General features: G+C 60.1%; 1 protein-coding gene across 2 annotated transcripts; it reads right to left on the bottom strand.

The window, feature by feature from the left end:
• Nucleotides 1–1859: 1859 nt before the first annotated feature.
• TMEM18 (transmembrane protein 18) lies at nucleotides 1860–9504 on the bottom strand. 2 transcript variants are annotated; one of them, XM_070069764.1, is made up of 6 exons: nucleotides 9347–9504; nucleotides 8677–8797; nucleotides 6545–6599; nucleotides 4236–4329; nucleotides 2798–4154; nucleotides 1860–2444 (listed from the first exon to the last, which is right to left on the bottom strand). In XM_070069764.1, the coding sequence occupies exons 1-5, from the start codon at nucleotides 9401–9403 to the stop codon at nucleotides 4065–4067; spliced, it is 417 nt and encodes a 138-aa protein (XP_069925865.1). In that variant the 5' UTR covers nucleotides 9404–9504; the 3' UTR covers nucleotides 1860–2444; nucleotides 2798–4064. The 2 variants fall into 2 exon arrangements, with proteins under 2 accessions (XP_069925865.1, XP_069925866.1); XM_070069765.1 differs by having other exon boundaries at nucleotides 1860–2353; nucleotides 3996–4154.
• Between the last annotated feature and the right edge of the window lie 6234 nt (nucleotides 9505–15738).

The raw sequence follows: 15738 nt of genomic DNA, 5'->3' as shown, positions 1-15738 counted from the left end.
CCCAGCGTGGCATGCGGTGTGGCACGGGAAGTTCGGCCGAGTCGCCCTGCCCCTGAGAACAGAGCTGTAACCACCATTTTCCACACACAGCTCAAGCCTCTCAACAGGGCAGCGGTACACTGCTAAAGCCACAGGGAAGAAAACAGAAACAAGCAAATGGCAGACACTTAATAGGAGGCAATCCACTGTCAGGAATACATCAAAGGAAAGGGGAGTTCTCACACGCACGGTTGGTGCCAGTGAGGTGGAAGAGAAACAGAAAGGTTAGGATCGAGGCAAGACCAACTGCCACACTGCCCGAGGCCCACAGGACGTGCAAGACAGCACAACAGGGCCGCGTTGCCACGGGCCCCACAGGCAGAGCTGGAGCTGCAGAGCCTGGGCTGGGGGGTCAGCCCCACACCACAGGGTTCCAGTGAGTCACCCTTGGGCTCTGTGCCCTCATGCTTAAGGCAGGACGGCCGGTCAGCGCCCAGGCTGGCCTGAGCGGGTGTTATGTACCTTCTCACCGTGCTATCAAGTGGAGAAGCCAGAACTCTCCTCAGCCTGAGAGCCAAGCAGGACCCATCAGTGTTGGGCACACGCCCTGCAGTCAGTGACAGCACGGGGAACAGACCAATCAGCAGGACGAGCGCATGCTCTTGGAGCATTCCCACACCAACACTTTGGTGTTCTGCCAAGGCCCTCGGGGGCCAGTGTGGCTCAAGGGAGGCCCATTCGGTCCCGATTCTACCTGAACATCACTGTCACACTGGGGCATCGGGCTTCAGACACACTGACATCTCTCGTCCTTGTCTCCCTGGTCAACTTACTCTCATTCTACCTGCTGCTCTACGCACCTAAGAAGGTAGATGCGGAGCCCTGCATGGACTGCGTGGTAGTGTCACCTGCTCCTCAATGGGAAACCTGCCCCCTCCCCCAGCAGGCAACAAACTCCCCTCCCTAGGGGGGTCAGAGGACAGACCTTCCCTTAACCCAGCTCTGTCCTAATGCTTGCATCCTGTCCTCACACACGGGATGCACGGGATCTTTCTCATGTAATTCTTCTGTGAGGGGTGAGATGTGTTCTCCTTTCCTGCTGCCTCCCTGCTCACAGCAAGTTAACCATTCAGTTTCCATGCACCTGTGCCTGAGCCGAGTTTCTTCTGGTTAAATCGACTTTCTTGGACGGCTGGCGCTTAGCAGCAGACCTGGAGAACCCCAGCAGGAAGAGTGGGGGCAACGTTCCAGGCACGCAGCAGAGTGCACCCAACAGTTACCACGTGTGTCAAAGGGCTCTTACAGCTCACACGAGAAAGAGGCATCATTCGGCTCAGCAATGAGTACCTGGAGCTGTCACAGGTTTGGATCACGTAAATAATTTTCTGAACTGTAAATGTGCTCTCCTCTTCCTGGTTTATGAGCACAGTGAAAGCTGCCTCAGAGTCCTACTACCTCTACAGGCCCATCGCACAGACCTTTCACTTGACGCCCTTGCATTTCACACATCCTCACTCTGTAAGGTGGGGCTGGCTCACCTGCACACTGTGTAGAAACTACTAAGCTGTGCATACATTGGCTTGCAGGATTTTCCCTAGTGTGAGAACAAGAAAATAGGAAGACGTTCGTTAACAATGCGATTTAAGTCACCACAGTACGAATCTAATTGACCTGAAGTGCAGTGAGCGCGCTCCCAGCTGCTGACTTACTCCCTGGGCCTGCATCAACCAGGGCCAGGAACTCCAGCTGGGCCTCCCACGTGGGAGCCACCATCTGCTGCTTCCCTGGCACCCTGTAGGGAGCTGGGGCAGAAGCAGAGTAGCGATCCAATGTGGGAATGCTGGTATCCCAAGTGGTAGCTTAATCCACCGCACCATAACTCCCATTCTTGCATTTATTGAAGTTAAAAAATACAGTGAAGTTTGGTTTTGCAAAATCAAAATATAAGTGTTCCAAAGAACACACTCAGAATGAAAACCAAAAAGGCCCTAGTCCATGTCACAGCTGCACATTAACAGGTCATTAACATTAGATTAATGCAAAACAATACTGTTGCATGTCTTCACAGGAAAACCGGTTCAGACAGTCCATATTTCAACAACCTACACAACATACAGTTGGTGAGTGCAAACACAGCGCCCAGTTTCGCGGGTTCTCTTCCATTAGCTACACAGCCGTGCTGCACAGGCAGGGCCAAGGCACCACCTTCAACAACGTCCTGCTCCACTCAGCCTGTGTCTCCACTCCACGCAGACTCGTCCTCCATTGCCAAGCTGTGTACTCAGATGTGACTGGTCCAACTTGTTTTCACTTCCCATGAAACCAACTTGCGATGCAGTGAAGCTCTTCTGAAGCTGTAACAGGGCTAAACCTCCTGAGGTGGCAATTTTCAGAAATGCACAATTATATTTGACTTGAGGCACAAGGCACGCAACAGCATTGGGTATAATTTAGAATCTGATTTACTACAGGATGCTATTTTTTTTTTTTTTTTTGACAGGCAGAGTGGACAGTGAGAGAGAGAGAGACAGAGAGAAAGGTCTTCCTTTGCCGTTGGTTCACCCTCCAATGGCCGCCGCTGCAGCCGGCGCACCGCGCTGATCCTGGCAGGAGCCAAGAGCCAGGTGCTTTTCCTGGTCTCCCATGGGGTGCAGGGCCCAAGCACCTGGGCCATCCTCCACTGCACTCCCTGGCCATAGCAGAGAGCTGGCCTGGAAGAGGGGCAACCGGGACAGAATCCGGCGCCCCAACCGGGACTAGAACCCGGTGTGCCGGCGCCGCAAGGTGGAGGATTAGCCTATTGAGCCACGGCGCCGGCCAGGATGCTATTTTTTAAATCACATTTTATGTTCAATGCAAAAACTGAACAAAGCAAGACAGGAATGAAGTTGCTCCAGCCACAGGCTCTGGTGGATTCTTCTAGAAAGTTCCACTGGCTCAAGTAAACAATTGTCAGAACAAGGAAACAGATTCTTTACCAAGAGCTTAAAAATTATATCAAGCTATAAAACACTATATGGATTTCAAGACAATTTATAACCTAGTAAAACTGTCAATTTTCAATCTTCTAAATCCAAATGCTTTCAATTTTGTAAATTTACAAAATTAAAGAATGCTTTACTTAAGGGAAAAATCTTGTTAAGATTAAGGCACCCAATCCTAAGATTATTTTTTAAACCAGAATGAAGAGCCAACAGCACCCCCTCCGTGCACGCTGTATTAGAGGCAGAACTGGATCTGTCGGAGCCCCAGCGAGCCCCAGCGAGCCCGAGGGGAGTGCTGGGCAGAGCGTGGCAGAGCTGTGGCACCCCTGCTCCATTCCCGAGCAGGAACTGCAGGGGAAATACTGAGGAGGAGGGAACCAGTCGGTTTGTACGCATCATACACATCCTGACTGAGTTACCACTTCTCTATTTCTAATTTTGCGTCCCGGAAAACACAAAGGGCTCTCAAGATATTTTCTGCCAGAGCATTCTGACTTCACAGTTCTCACTCTCTTCTTGTATCTCTACCTCCACGTATTTTCAGTGATGCAGTTCCTCACTTTCAAAGGGCCTCTCCTCACGGGCACTGGCCACTTCATTAGGACACATCATGTTTTTCAAGAGCTGCTCCAAAGCTCACCAGACCTGGACACTGCCCACACTGAGTCACTAGAGGTGGCTGGTGGCAACCCTGTGCATACGAGGGGCTCTCTCCGCTGGTGACAGCAAACACGCCCATGTCCTCTGGGGCTGCAATGGTGCCACAAGAGGATGGCTGTTTGCTACGCAGCTTCCGTGCCCAACACTGTTCACCAGGAACCTAACGACATAAATGATGTGAACTGAACAAACTCCAAAGGGCTCTGCAAGGAGACTCTTCCAACGGCTCAACCAGAAAGACCCTGGACGTTCCCAGGATGGAACAGTCTGGTGGACAGAGCAGTGTTTGTCTTAAAAACCATCTTGAGCCTATAAATATCGGGAAAAAATGACCCAATTTTCAACCCACAGGCGAGCTACTCAGGAAGGCACCTGCACACTCTCGAGTGAGGCAGCCACAGCACAGGGGACACCGCCATCAAGTGCAAGGCTCCCGCAACCTCAGTCCTCCTTCCTCCTCCTGCGCTTCCTTTCCTCCTGCAGGCTCTTCAGGTCGGTCATCACGGCCAGAGTCTTGCGGACCCACATCATCTGGAAACAATGGTTTGCAGCGTTTAGAGCAGGAAAGCAGCGACAGAAGAAACCAGGAGCGGGACTCTGGAGCGCACATACCACAATGATCATGGCGTTCAGCAGCAGAGGCGCCGAGAACACTATGGAGATGAACATGCCCCTGGAGTCAAAGTACTGGTATTTTGAAAATAACCTGTTTTAAGAAAAAACAGAAAATTATTTAGCATAAAAACAGGGGCCTGTCACTACAGGGAGGAGGATGGTGCAAGAGTGTGCAAGGGAACACTTACACACACTGCGCTGTCTGTCCAACAGCAGACCTGGTGCTAATCACCAGGTGCTGATGCCAGAGCTGTTAGGACTTGTGCGGTGACGACCCCAGTACTTCATACACGGCGACACCGTGGCGGATGCAGTTACTCAGCAGCTACCTTGAAGGTAACGTGCCAGGCAGTCTCTTCTCAATTCTCACAATCACTTCACTGAAGTAGAGATTATCACCGCAGCACACGAGGGACTCCAAGTTCAGATCCTTTTGCCTTGCCTGAAGGTCAGAGCCAGGGAAAAGCAGGCAGCAGGCAGGCTGACCAGCAGTTAGTAACGCATCAGGATTTGCAAGCGGAGAGACCGTTCCTCACTTGCAGCAGTGAACAGAAAAGCGAACTCACTGCTAGGCAGAGCTTGTGTTCCGGGGCAAGAGGGGCTCAGGTACACAGCCACGCGCTGTGATCCTGATGGAGTGGGAAGGTGTCTGTGGGAGATGCAGGGAGCATCCTGACTCTGAGGAGGAACAATGTACCACCAGGATCCTCAGCACCACAGTGCACATGGCAGGAGGGGTCGCAGATGCCAGAACCCAGGGGCTGGGGCATCAGTGCATGACTGCGTTTGCTTCAGTGAACTGCAACTCTGGGGAACACCTACGATGGCTGAGGGGCCAGGACGGCAAAGGGACACAGCAGACCACTGCGTAATCTGGGCCCAACACAGCCAAGGGCAAGGGTGACCGCCCCGAGGGAGACGGGACCATGGCTGAGCAGAGGGACAGCACCCGAGGACTTCTGAGGGGGTGCAGATGCAGAGAGAGGGGCTGCCACACAAGATCAGATGAGGATTCAGTTCATGAGACATCCTGGGGGCCTACGGTGCACAGAGAAACCCTGTACCTCCTAACAGAGATCAGACTCGGGAAAACAACAAGCAACAAGGTGGCTGGTGAGGGGGAGGCAGCCAGGGCAGGGCTGCGCGCTGGAAACCACGTGAGCCAGAGTTCTGGGGAGATCCTGCCTGCGTCAACTCCATCACAAAAGCAAGCAAACCAAGGACAAGGAGGAACGGCCTCACAGGGCCGTCCGCGGCTGAGCCTTTCTCCCGCAAGCTGGCACTGCACGTCCCAGCAGAGGGGCCTTGAGGATGCTGGGTCCCGTGAAGGGGCCACAGAACATCCCTCCACTGACGGGTGACATCACACAGGACAGCCACGTCTGCAAGTGTCAGCAGGGAGCTGCCCTTTCTGACATCTCCTGAGTTCTCAGCTGTGCAGGGAGGTGCTGGTGGCTGGGGACAGAGGGAGGTGTGCAGGGCGGAGCAGCACCTGAATGAGGCCCAGGAGGGCTTCAGCTCACGTTTCCTGAAAGGGACAGCAGCTGTCTCGGGCTTGCAGGCCACAGGCCACAGGCCACAGGCCACCCACCTCAGCTTCCTCTTGATCAGACTGTAGTAGGCTTTCCTCTCTGCACACTAAGTGTGAAAACCCCGCAAGGTGTAAAAACAGCCACACACGCGTCACGGCCAGGCTTGGTCCTTCTGGGCTGTGGGAAGTCCAGCTGGCAGTGGTGGCCACAGTCAGTCAGGCTTTCACACCAAGGAAGGCGCTGAGGCTGCACAGGGGCCAGCCTCTGACACTCTCGCAGGATAAGGAACCGAGGAGGAAGGAGAAGAGGAGCAAGAGCCAGGACAGAGGAGGGCATCCGAGGCCACCAGGACCCTGAGCTTACAAAGCAGGCAGTGGGGGACACGCCAACATGGCTGTAGGGGCAGAGACAGGCATGTGGCCAAGGAGGGGCTGCCCAGGATACTCGGGCCAGGAGGATCCAACTCAGCAGCCCAGGGTGGGTGGGAGGTTTCACAGGCTCCACCTCCTGCGCTAACGACAATGTGTACAGTTAAATTCTACAACTAAACTCTCTCACACCGTCACTGGCCACATCAACCAATGCTTCTCAGCCAGCACTGCTGAGCCGAGGTCGCGCCACTCCTCAGGGCACACCCACCCACACCAAGGTGCTTCAGTGTCTGTGTGGCTCCAGTCTCTCGAGTTCTCTGGCTGCAGACTGCTCTCTGTGACATCACCAGTGTGGACAGTGCCACCTGAGGGACCACCAAACAGGCAGGAAAAATGGCCTCACCTCCAGTTCATTGCTGCCACTTCATTGATATATTCAGCACAGTAGACTAGGATCACTGAAAACAGATAGGAATTGTGTGTGTTAGGACTTATTAAACGTCACAGAACAAAATACGCATTCTTCACAGCACCCCATTAACCCTCACAGGGCACCATGGGCCAGCCCCAGGGCACAGGAGCAGGCTCCAAGGTCTCACGTCAGTTCAAGGGTGAAGGCCCACACTAGGAAACAATGGCCTTGCTAACACACCGACCTGCATAAAAGCTACAGAAAGTATGACAAAGAAAATGCTAAAACCTGTTGCTTTAATTTCTGGTATTAATTTGTCAGTTAAGTCAAAATGCACAAATCCTTCCAATCTTAACCCAAGGCTTCCCCAGGAGTGGGCAGAGGGGCACATGCAGGCAAGGGGACAGACAGACCCAGAGAGGAGGAACAAAGGCTGGCGCCCAAGGGGTGGCCGGGCAAGGCGGCCCAGGGGCTGTTCCCCTGGAGCAGCTGCTCAGGTCCAAGTCTGGATCCCGCCGTTTGTGGCCTCTGTGGTATTTCATCTCTAAACCGCAGCAGATACTAGCTCTTAGGCTGCTTTGAGAATGAAAAGCGTCATGAGACACAGTACAGCTGGGAACAGTGGCCATCACTCCCCAAGTGCGCAGTCACCCCCTGCAGCCTGGACATAGCGAACCGGCTCCACAGACAACTGTCACTTGGTAAGGCCTTTGGGGAACCTTTCTTCTGCCAAGAGCCATTAGAATAGTTGTAATATCAAGCACAGGCCACACAAAATGAACAACTTAAAAACCAGCCCGCTATAGAAGTACTGAATTTCGAGTCCACCTGTGGTTGCCTGGGCAGCACCAGACCAGACGATTCTGCGTAGGTGGGACATTGCCCAGCCTGCTCCAGGGGCTCACCTTAGGGTCTCTGCACACCGTATTCCCTGGCGTGGAGTACGTCCCACACCTCCTGCCAGACTTCGCCTGGCCGATTCCCACATATCCTTTACAACCAGTGTAGGTGAAAGTGCAGCGTTTTAAATGAGGCCCTCGTCACGCCTCCTGTGCTCATCTCTTTCAGTGTCCCTGTCACAGGTGACAACAGCTGAAGTCTCTTTCAGTGTCCCTGTCACAGGTGGCAACAGCTGAAGTCTCTTTCAGTGTCCCTGTCACAGGTGGCAACAGCTGAGTTAGTGGTGAGCATTTGCTATGTGCTGGGGACCTGGTGGAGCTCTGTCAAGTGAAGAAGCAAATGCACTTTGGCACCATTTACCTTAGCACTCCTTAGCACACTCCTAATAAATAATTTCTTGGGAAGAAATGAAAGTAACAGCACTGCCCATCCATTATTTGTACGGATTATCTCTGTAATACAGACCCGTTAATTCACTCTGTCCTTTCTAATAATCTGTCCAGATTTCCTACCCTGCACACAGCCAACTAACCAAATCTATCCAAGTCAGCTGTGGGGTTAACAATCAAGCAAAACTTCAGCACCCTTCCCAGGTCGCAAACCCAGGAGCACCGACCGTGCGCGGCCCCAGCACACCTGTGTGCAGAGCACTTGCACGCTGCACCAGGAAGGCTCAGCTCCTGCAGGGCTGGCGGCTCCTGACCCTGACCCGTGCTTCCTTCCCGCCAGCCCGGTCTCTGGGCATCAGGGGCTGCTGCCTGCTGCCCTCACGTGGGCACCTGTATCCACACTTCACGCACTGGGTGACTACTTTTTCTGTGAAACCTTTGCCAATCAAGCAAATCTACTACTTCTCTGCATTCCTGTAGCTCTTATCTTCAAAACTAATTGGGAAAATTCTTTCATGCTCCGAACTTCGCTTTCAAGTGTGCACTCCTCTCCCAAGAGCAAGCAACGCAGGACTAAGATCACGGAGGAAGCACCCCGTGAAAAGGCAGGCAGCACGCAGTAAGCCACACGCGTCCCTGCAGACCGCGGTTAGCACCTCCCTGGCCCGCAGAAGGTACTCGGTAGACCCCTCAAGTCCAGCGCTGAAGGTACTTCATCTTCCGAGTTCCCGGAGTCAGAGCAGACTCCTCCCGGAAGGCCAGATGTAAGGCGGGGCGGGGCACAGCACCTGCCGCGGGGCGACCCGGTGCAGGGCTGCGGATCGCGCCACTCACCTAGACACAGGAAATGTCCGACCTGCAGGTTGTACCTCTGCGAGGAGACACAGGTGAGCAACAGGCAGAGCGCGTGGAACAGCACGAGCCCTAGGAGCCACGGCTCGGTCCAGTCTGTCTGCTGTGGGGCAGAACAGGCCGTTAGCGACGCGCAGGCCCCGCAACCCCGCGGGCTAGGAGTTCCCGCCCGGAAGCGTGGTGCAGTCAGCCCACGGGGCTGGGGGCACGCGGACTCGCCGCGGTAGACGCGCGTCTGGAAGCCGGGCTGATCTGAGCGATTCCTGTCCCGAGAGGACAAGGAAGGCGAGCGACTTGTCCAAGGCCGAGCGCCCCAAAACCCGCGACCAGCGCCCCAGCCACGGCTAGTCTGCGCCACCCGAGCCCCGGCTGCCTCGGCCCTCCCCAGCCGCCCAGGGGCGCCGCGCTCCCACCGTCCCTGAGCCCTGACCCCGGGCCACCGCCGCCCAGCGCAGGCCGCCTCGGGCCTCCCACGCCCTCCTGGGCCCCCGAGCAGGGACGGCGGGCACAGCTCCTGCGGCACCCCGGCCCCACGGAGTTCCAGGAGCCGCGAGATTCCCACCCGGCCACGCACAACCCGCGCCCACGGCGCCGCCCCTGGGGCCGCATCGCCTCCCAGCCCGGTCCCCGCAGCCCCAGGCCTCCGAGTTACCATGATCACGGCGGGGATGCTGACGGGGAAGGCGCTGACGGAGAACGCGGACGCCATGGTTCGCAGGAATCCCGCCCTCAGCACCGCGCGGAGCTGCGCCCGGCCGCCCACCAGCCTCACCCGGAAGAACGCGGCCCCGTCCTCTCGCGAGACAACGGCTGCGGCCGCTGTCCACGGGAGGACTTCTCGCGAGAGCTCAGGGTCCTACGGAGTCAAGAGCTCGCAGTGTCACGTGTTCTACCTGGAAAGGGGGCGGCGTCCTCTATCGGAGGACACGGGTTCGAGTCCCACTCGGGCGAGCCGCAGGACTCCGCTGTGATGCCGCAAGTGCATGGGGGGCCCGGATGGAACTGTCGCAGCCGCTTGGGGAGTGCGATGGGACGGGCAATGGGTGTTCGCTCTCCGCCTTGAAAAAGATTTTTAAACAAATTACTTTTTAAAATAAAAGTGTTGCGGGAGATGGCGGGTCTGAGGCTCTCGTGTCTGCGCAAGGAGAGGCGGTAAGCGAGGCCGCCACGCTCCCCTGACAGGCCCGGCGGGGTGGACGGCACGGACGGGCGCGGGGACGCGCTGCGGGGCACCGCTGGGCCCACGACGACTCCTCCCTGCCTCGGCCCCTGCGGCGCACCGGGCGGGGGCGGGGAGGGCCGGGCCACCTGGTGCGGGCGCAGGGGGGGGGAGGGCCGGGCCACCTGGTGCGGGTGCGGGGGGGGGGGGGAGGGCCGGACCACCTGGTGCGGGTGCGGGGGGGGGGGGAGGGCCGGACCACCTGGTGCGGGCGCGGGGGGGGGGAGGGCCGGGCCACCTGGTGCGGGTGCGGGGGGGGGGGAGGGCCGGACCACCTGGTGCGGGTGCGGGGGGGGGGAGGGCCGGGCCACCTGGTGCGGGTGCGGGCGCGGAGGGCCGGGCCACCTGGTGCGGGTGCGGGCGAGGGGTGGAGAGGGCCGGGCCACCTGGTGTGGGCGCAGGGGCGGGGAGGGCTGGGCCACCTGGTGCGGGTGCGGGCGCAGGCGGGGAGCGCCGGGCCACCTGGTGCGGGTGCGGGTGCGGGCGGGGAGGGCAGGCCACCTGGTGCGGGTGCGGGCGAGGGGTGGAGAGGGCCGGGCCACCTGGTGTGGGCGCAGGGGCGGGGAGGGCTGGGCCACCTGGTGCGGGTGCGGGCGCAGGCGGGGAGCGCCGGGCCACCTGGTGCGGATGCGGGTGCGGGCGGGGAGGGCAGGCCACCTGGTGCGGGTGCGGGCGAGGGGTGGAGAGGGCCGGGCCACCTGGTGCGGATGCGGGTGCGGGCGGGGAGGGCAGGCCACCTGGTGCGGGTGCGGGCGAGGGGTGGAGAGGGCCGGGCCACCTGGTGTGGGCGCAGGGGCGGGGAGGGCCGGGCCACCTGGTGCGGGTGCGGGTGCGGGCGGGGAGGGCCGGGCCACCTGGTGCGGGTGCGGGTGCGGGCGCGGGCGGGGAGGGCCGGGCCACCTGGTGCGGGTGCGGGTGCGGGCGGGGAGGGCCGGGCCACCTGGTGCGGGTGCGGGCGCGGGGCGGGGAGGGCCGGGCCACCTGGTGCGGGTGCGGGCGCGGGGCGGGGAGGGCAGGCCATCTGCTCGGCGAGACTCTGGGCTGTGCACACGCTGCGTCCGGGGCGCCCCTGGCAGCCGCACAGGAGCCCCCTTCCCAGCCCCCTCACGCACAGCCTGACCTGAGCTTCCCTCAGTCAAAGCAGCCGACCCGGGCACCCGAGGGTCCAGGAGGCCTGGTGGCCGCTGGGGCTCCCGCACCGCGGCTGCGTCCCACCCCCTCGCTGGCGCACCCGGGTCGAGGACCCCGCGCTCGGACCCGTGCCTCTGCACCCCCCCCACCCCCCACCCCCGCCCCGGGAGCGCGGGTGCCTCAGCTCGAAACCTCTTGTGGCTGTGAAGAGTCAGCAGCCCCCAGCGGGGTGTTCCGTGGGGATGGGGTGTCCTGTGGGGCCGGGGCCTTCTGTGGGACGGCTGTTGGAGGGGAGGGGTGTTCTGGGGGCCGGGGCTCTGTGGGGACGGGGCTCTGGGATGTGGGTTCTGCAGGGTCAGGAGTTCTGGGAGGTGTGGGCTCTGATGGTAGCTTTGGGACCCGCAAGGAGGGAAGGCCTCTATTTCCGGGGAAGAAAGTCCTTGTCAAGGTTCCTGCGGGTGCCTCAAGGTCAGACCCGCCTCAACCTTTAACCCCCATGCCCTGAATCTGTTAAGAGGAGCCTTCCCAACCTCTCACTTCCCAGCCCCGCTCTGTTGCTCTGTTGGGACTGGGGAACCTCGCCTGGGAGCGGAACCCCAATAAAAGCCTGTGAATTAATCCATTCCTCTGCCTGGGAAGATCTGTTACGCGCCGGACACCTTTGTGTGGGCTCTGTGGGACGTGGGTTCTGTGGGACGTGGGCTCTGGGAGGTGTGGGCTCTGTGGGACGTGGGCTCTGGGAGGTGTGGGCTCTGTGGGATGTGGGCTCTATGGGGTGTGGGTTCTGGGAGGTGTGGGCCCTGTGGGACGTGGGCTCTGGGAGGTGTGGGCCCTGTGGGACGTGGGCTCTGGGAGGTGTGGGACCTGTGGGACGTGGGCTCTGGGAGGTGTGGGCTCTGTGGGGACGTGGGTTCTGGGAGGTGTGGGCCCTGTGGGACATGGGCTCTGGGAGGTGTGGGCTCTGTGGGACGTGGGCTCTGGGAGGTGTGGGCCCTGTGGGACGTGGGCTCTGGGAGGTGTGGGCCCTGTGGGACGTGGGTTCTGGGAGGTGTGGGCCCTGTGGGACGTGGGCTCTGGGAGGTGTGGGCCCTGTGGGACGTGGGTTCTGGGAGGTGTGGGCCCTGTGGGACGTGGGCTCTGGGAGGTGTGGGCTCTGGGAGGTGTGGGCTCTGTGGGACGTGGGCTCTGGGAGGTGTGGGCTCTGTGGGACGTGGGTTCTGGGAGGTGTGGACTCTGTGGGGATGTGGATTCTGGGAGGTGTGGGCTCTTGGAGGTGTGGGTTCTGGGAGGTGTGGGCTCTTGGAGGTGTGGGCTTGTGGGTTCTGGGAGGTGTGGGCTCTGTGGGACGTGGGTTCTGGGAGGTGTGGGCCCTGTGGGACGTGGGTTCTGGGAGGTGTGGGCCCTGTGGGACGTGGGTTCTGGGAGGTGTGGGCCCTGTGGGACGTGGGTTCTGGGAGGTGTGGACCCTGTGGGACGTGGGTTCTGGGAGGTGTGGGACGTGGGTCTGGGAGGTGTGGGCTCTGGGAGGTGTGGGCCCTGTGAGACCGGGGCTCTGGGAAGTGTGGGCTCTGTGGGACGTGGGTTCTGGGAGGTGTGGACTCTGTGGGGACATGGGTTCTGGGAGGTGTGGACTCTGTGGGGACGTGGGTTCTGGGAGGTGTGGGCTCTTGGAGGTGTGGGTTCTGGGAGGTGTGGGCTCTGGGATGTGTGGGCTTGTGGGTTCTGGGAGGTGTGGGCTCTGTGGGACGTGGGTTCTGGGAGGTGTGGGCTCTGTGGGATGTGGGTTCTGGGAGGTGTGGGCTCTGTGGGACGTGGGCTCTGTGGGGACGTGGGTTCTGCGAGGTGTGGGCCCTGTGGGACGTGGGTTCTGAGAGGTGTGGGCCCTGTGGGACGTGGGTTCTGGGAGGTGTGGGCTCTGTGGGACGTGGGTTCTGGGAGGTGTGGGCTCTTGGAGGTGTGGGCTTGTGGGTTCAGGGAGGTGTGGACTCTGTGGGTTCTGGGAGGTGTGGGCCCTGTGGGACGTGGGTTCTGGGAGGTGTGGGCCCTGTGGGACGTGGGTTCTGGGAGGTGTGGGCCCTGTGGGACGTGGGTTCTGGGAGGTGTGGGCTCTGTGGGACGTGGGTTCTGGGAGGTGTGGGCTCTTGGAGGTGTGGGCTTGTGGGTTCTGGGAGGTGTGGGCTCTGTGGGACGTGGGTTCTGGGAGGTGTGGGCCCTGTGGGACGTGGGTTCTGGGAGGTGTGGGCCCTGTGGGACGTGGGTTCTGGGAGGTGTGGGCCCTGTGGGACGTGGGTTCTGGGAGGTGTGGACCCTGTGGGACGTGGGTTCTGGGAGGTGTGGGACGTGGGTCTGGGAGGTGTGGGCTCTGGGAGGTGTGGGCCCTGTGAGACCGGGGCTCTGGGAGGTGTGGGCTCTGTGGGACGTGGGTTCTGGGAGGTGTGGACTCTGTGGGGACATGGGTTCTGGGAGGTGTGGACTCTGTGGGGACGTGGGTTCTGGGAGGTGTGGGCTCTTGGAGGTGTGGGTTCTGGGAGGTGTGGGCTCTGGGATGTGTGGGCTTGTGGGTTCTGGGAGGTGTGGGCTCTGTGGGACGTGGGTTCTGGGAGGTGTGGGCTCTGTGGGATGTGGGTTCTGGGAGGTGTGGGCTCTGTGGGACGTGGGCTCTGTGGGGACGTGGGTTCTGCGAGGTGTGGGCCCTGTGGGACGTGGGTTCTGAGAGGTGTGGGCCCTGTGGGACGTGGGTTCTGGGAGGTGTGGGCTCTGTGGGACGTGGGTTCTGGGAGGTGTGGGCTCTTGGAGGTGTGGGCTTGTGGGTTCAGGGAGGTGTGGACTCTGTGGGTTCTGGGAGGTGTGGGCCCTGTGGGACGTGGGTTCTGGGAGGTGTGGGCCCTGTGGGACGTGGGTTCTGGGAGGTGTGGGCCCTGTGGGACGTGGGTTCTGGGAGGTGTGGGCTCTGTGGGACGTGGGTTCTGGGAGGTGTGGGCTCTTGGAGGTGTGGGCTTGTGGGTTCAGGGAGGTGTGGACTCTGTGGGTTCTGGGAGGTGTGGGCGCTGTGAGACGTGGGTTCTGGGAGGTGTGGGCTCTGTGGGACGTGGGTTCTGGGAGGTGTGGGCTCTGTGGGACGTGGGTTCTGGGAGGTGTGGGCTCTGTGGGGACAGGCATTCTGGGGCCGTGGGGATTCTGAGGGCTGGTGGTTTAGGATCCCGGGAGTTCTGAGGGAAGGGAGTTTGGGGGTGGGGCTCTGGGGGGCAGGCTGGTGAAGGCCCTGGGTGGCCGTCTGAGGGCTCCCACGGGCGGCGCTTTCCTTCTTGCCACAGTGGAAGGAAGACGCCAAGGAAGGAGCAGCTGCAGCCCCTTTGCCTCGGCCTGTGGTGACCCGGCACGGCGGAGGCAGCAGAAAGGACGGGAGGGAGTGCAGTTTGGGTGGCACTGAACTGCAGGGTGGGGCCAGGGTGTGAGCGGCGTCGGCTTTCTCTTCCTGCTGCGCGAAGGACCCCAGCCCAGAAGCCTCCCCCTCGGGGAACTGAGGCCCTGGCCGTCCCCCTCGGGGAACTAAGGCCCTGGCCGTCCTGCCCCGCGGTGTCTGGGTTCTCCCGTTTCCTGAGTCCCTGGACACCGCATCCTGGGCTGGCGCAGGCGCTCTTGCCACTCACCTCCACTGCAGACTTTTCAGAGCACGACTGGTACAGCATGCCTCGTCCTATGCTGCAGAGGTGTCCATGGCTTTTGTAAAACCCAGACCTCAGTGACTTGCGTCCGGCAGGCTGACCACTGCTGCTCCTGGAGTTCCCTTTTCTGCCTCATTGGTAGGGCTGCAAATTCGACCTTTGCCCAGACTCTAGCATAGACTGCTCCTCAAGCCAGGGTCCGTCTGCAGAGCAAAAACACAGACCAGATGTTGCTGTGAGATCTGTAATCATAATTGTAAAGTGGAGTTGACATTGTTGTCTTTTTTTTTTTTTTTTTTTTTTTTTTGACAGGCAGAGTGGACAGTGAGAGAGAGAGACAGAGCGAAAGGTCTTCCTTTGCCGTTGGTTCACCCTCCAATGGCCGGCGCAGCCGGCGCATTGCGGCCCGCACACCGCGCTGATCCGGTGGCAGGAGCCAGGTACTTATCCTGGTCTCCCATGGGGTGCAGGGCCCAAGCACTTGGGCCATCCTCCACTGCACTCCCGGGCCACAGCAGAGAGCTGGCCTGGAAGAGGGGCAACCGGGACAGAATCCGGCGCCCCGACCGGGACTAGAACCCGGTGTGCCGGCGCCACTAGGCGGAGGATTAGCCTAGTGAGCCGCGGCGCCGGCCTATTGTTGTCTTTTTTTTTAAGATTTATTTATGTATTTGAAAGGCAGAGTCACAGAGAGGCAGAGAGAGAGAGAGGTCTTCCATCCACTGATTCACGCCCCAGATGTCAGCAACAGCCACAGCTGTGCCAGTCAGGAGCCAGGAGCCTCCATCGGGTCTCTCACGTGGGTGCAGGGGCCCAAAGACCTGGGCCGTAGCAGAGAGCTGGATGGGAAGTGCAGCAGCCGGGACTTGAACTGACGCCCATGTGGGATGCTGGCACTGCAGGCCGGGGCCTTACCCCCTGATAAGAATGCCCCTGACGTTGTCCTATTGGTGCAAGATGGACCCTTCTCCTGGGCCTCCGTCGCAGCTGCCTTCCCAAGGCAAGGGAGGTCCTAGAACAAGACCAGGC

This window comes from Oryctolagus cuniculus, chromosome 2, assembly GCF_964237555.1.
Source record: "Oryctolagus cuniculus chromosome 2, mOryCun1.1, whole genome shotgun sequence".
Classification (NCBI taxonomy): domain Eukaryota; kingdom Metazoa; phylum Chordata; class Mammalia; order Lagomorpha; family Leporidae; genus Oryctolagus; species Oryctolagus cuniculus.
This window is presented reverse-complemented; position numbering and strand designations above follow the sequence as displayed.

Coding starts and splice junctions, on each gene's coding strand:
- TMEM18 (XM_070069764.1), bottom strand. CDS start 9,403: ATGGCGTCCGCGTTCTCCGTCAGCGCCTTCCCCGTCAGCATCCCCGCC. Junction 8,798..9,346: donor GCATCCCCGCCGTGATCATG/GTAACTCGGAGG, acceptor TCTGCCCCACAG/CAGACAGACTGGACCGAGCC. Junction 4,330..6,544: donor GTGGCAGCAATGAACTGGAG/GTGAGGCCATTT, acceptor TTCTTAAAACAG/GTTATTTTCAAAATACCAGT.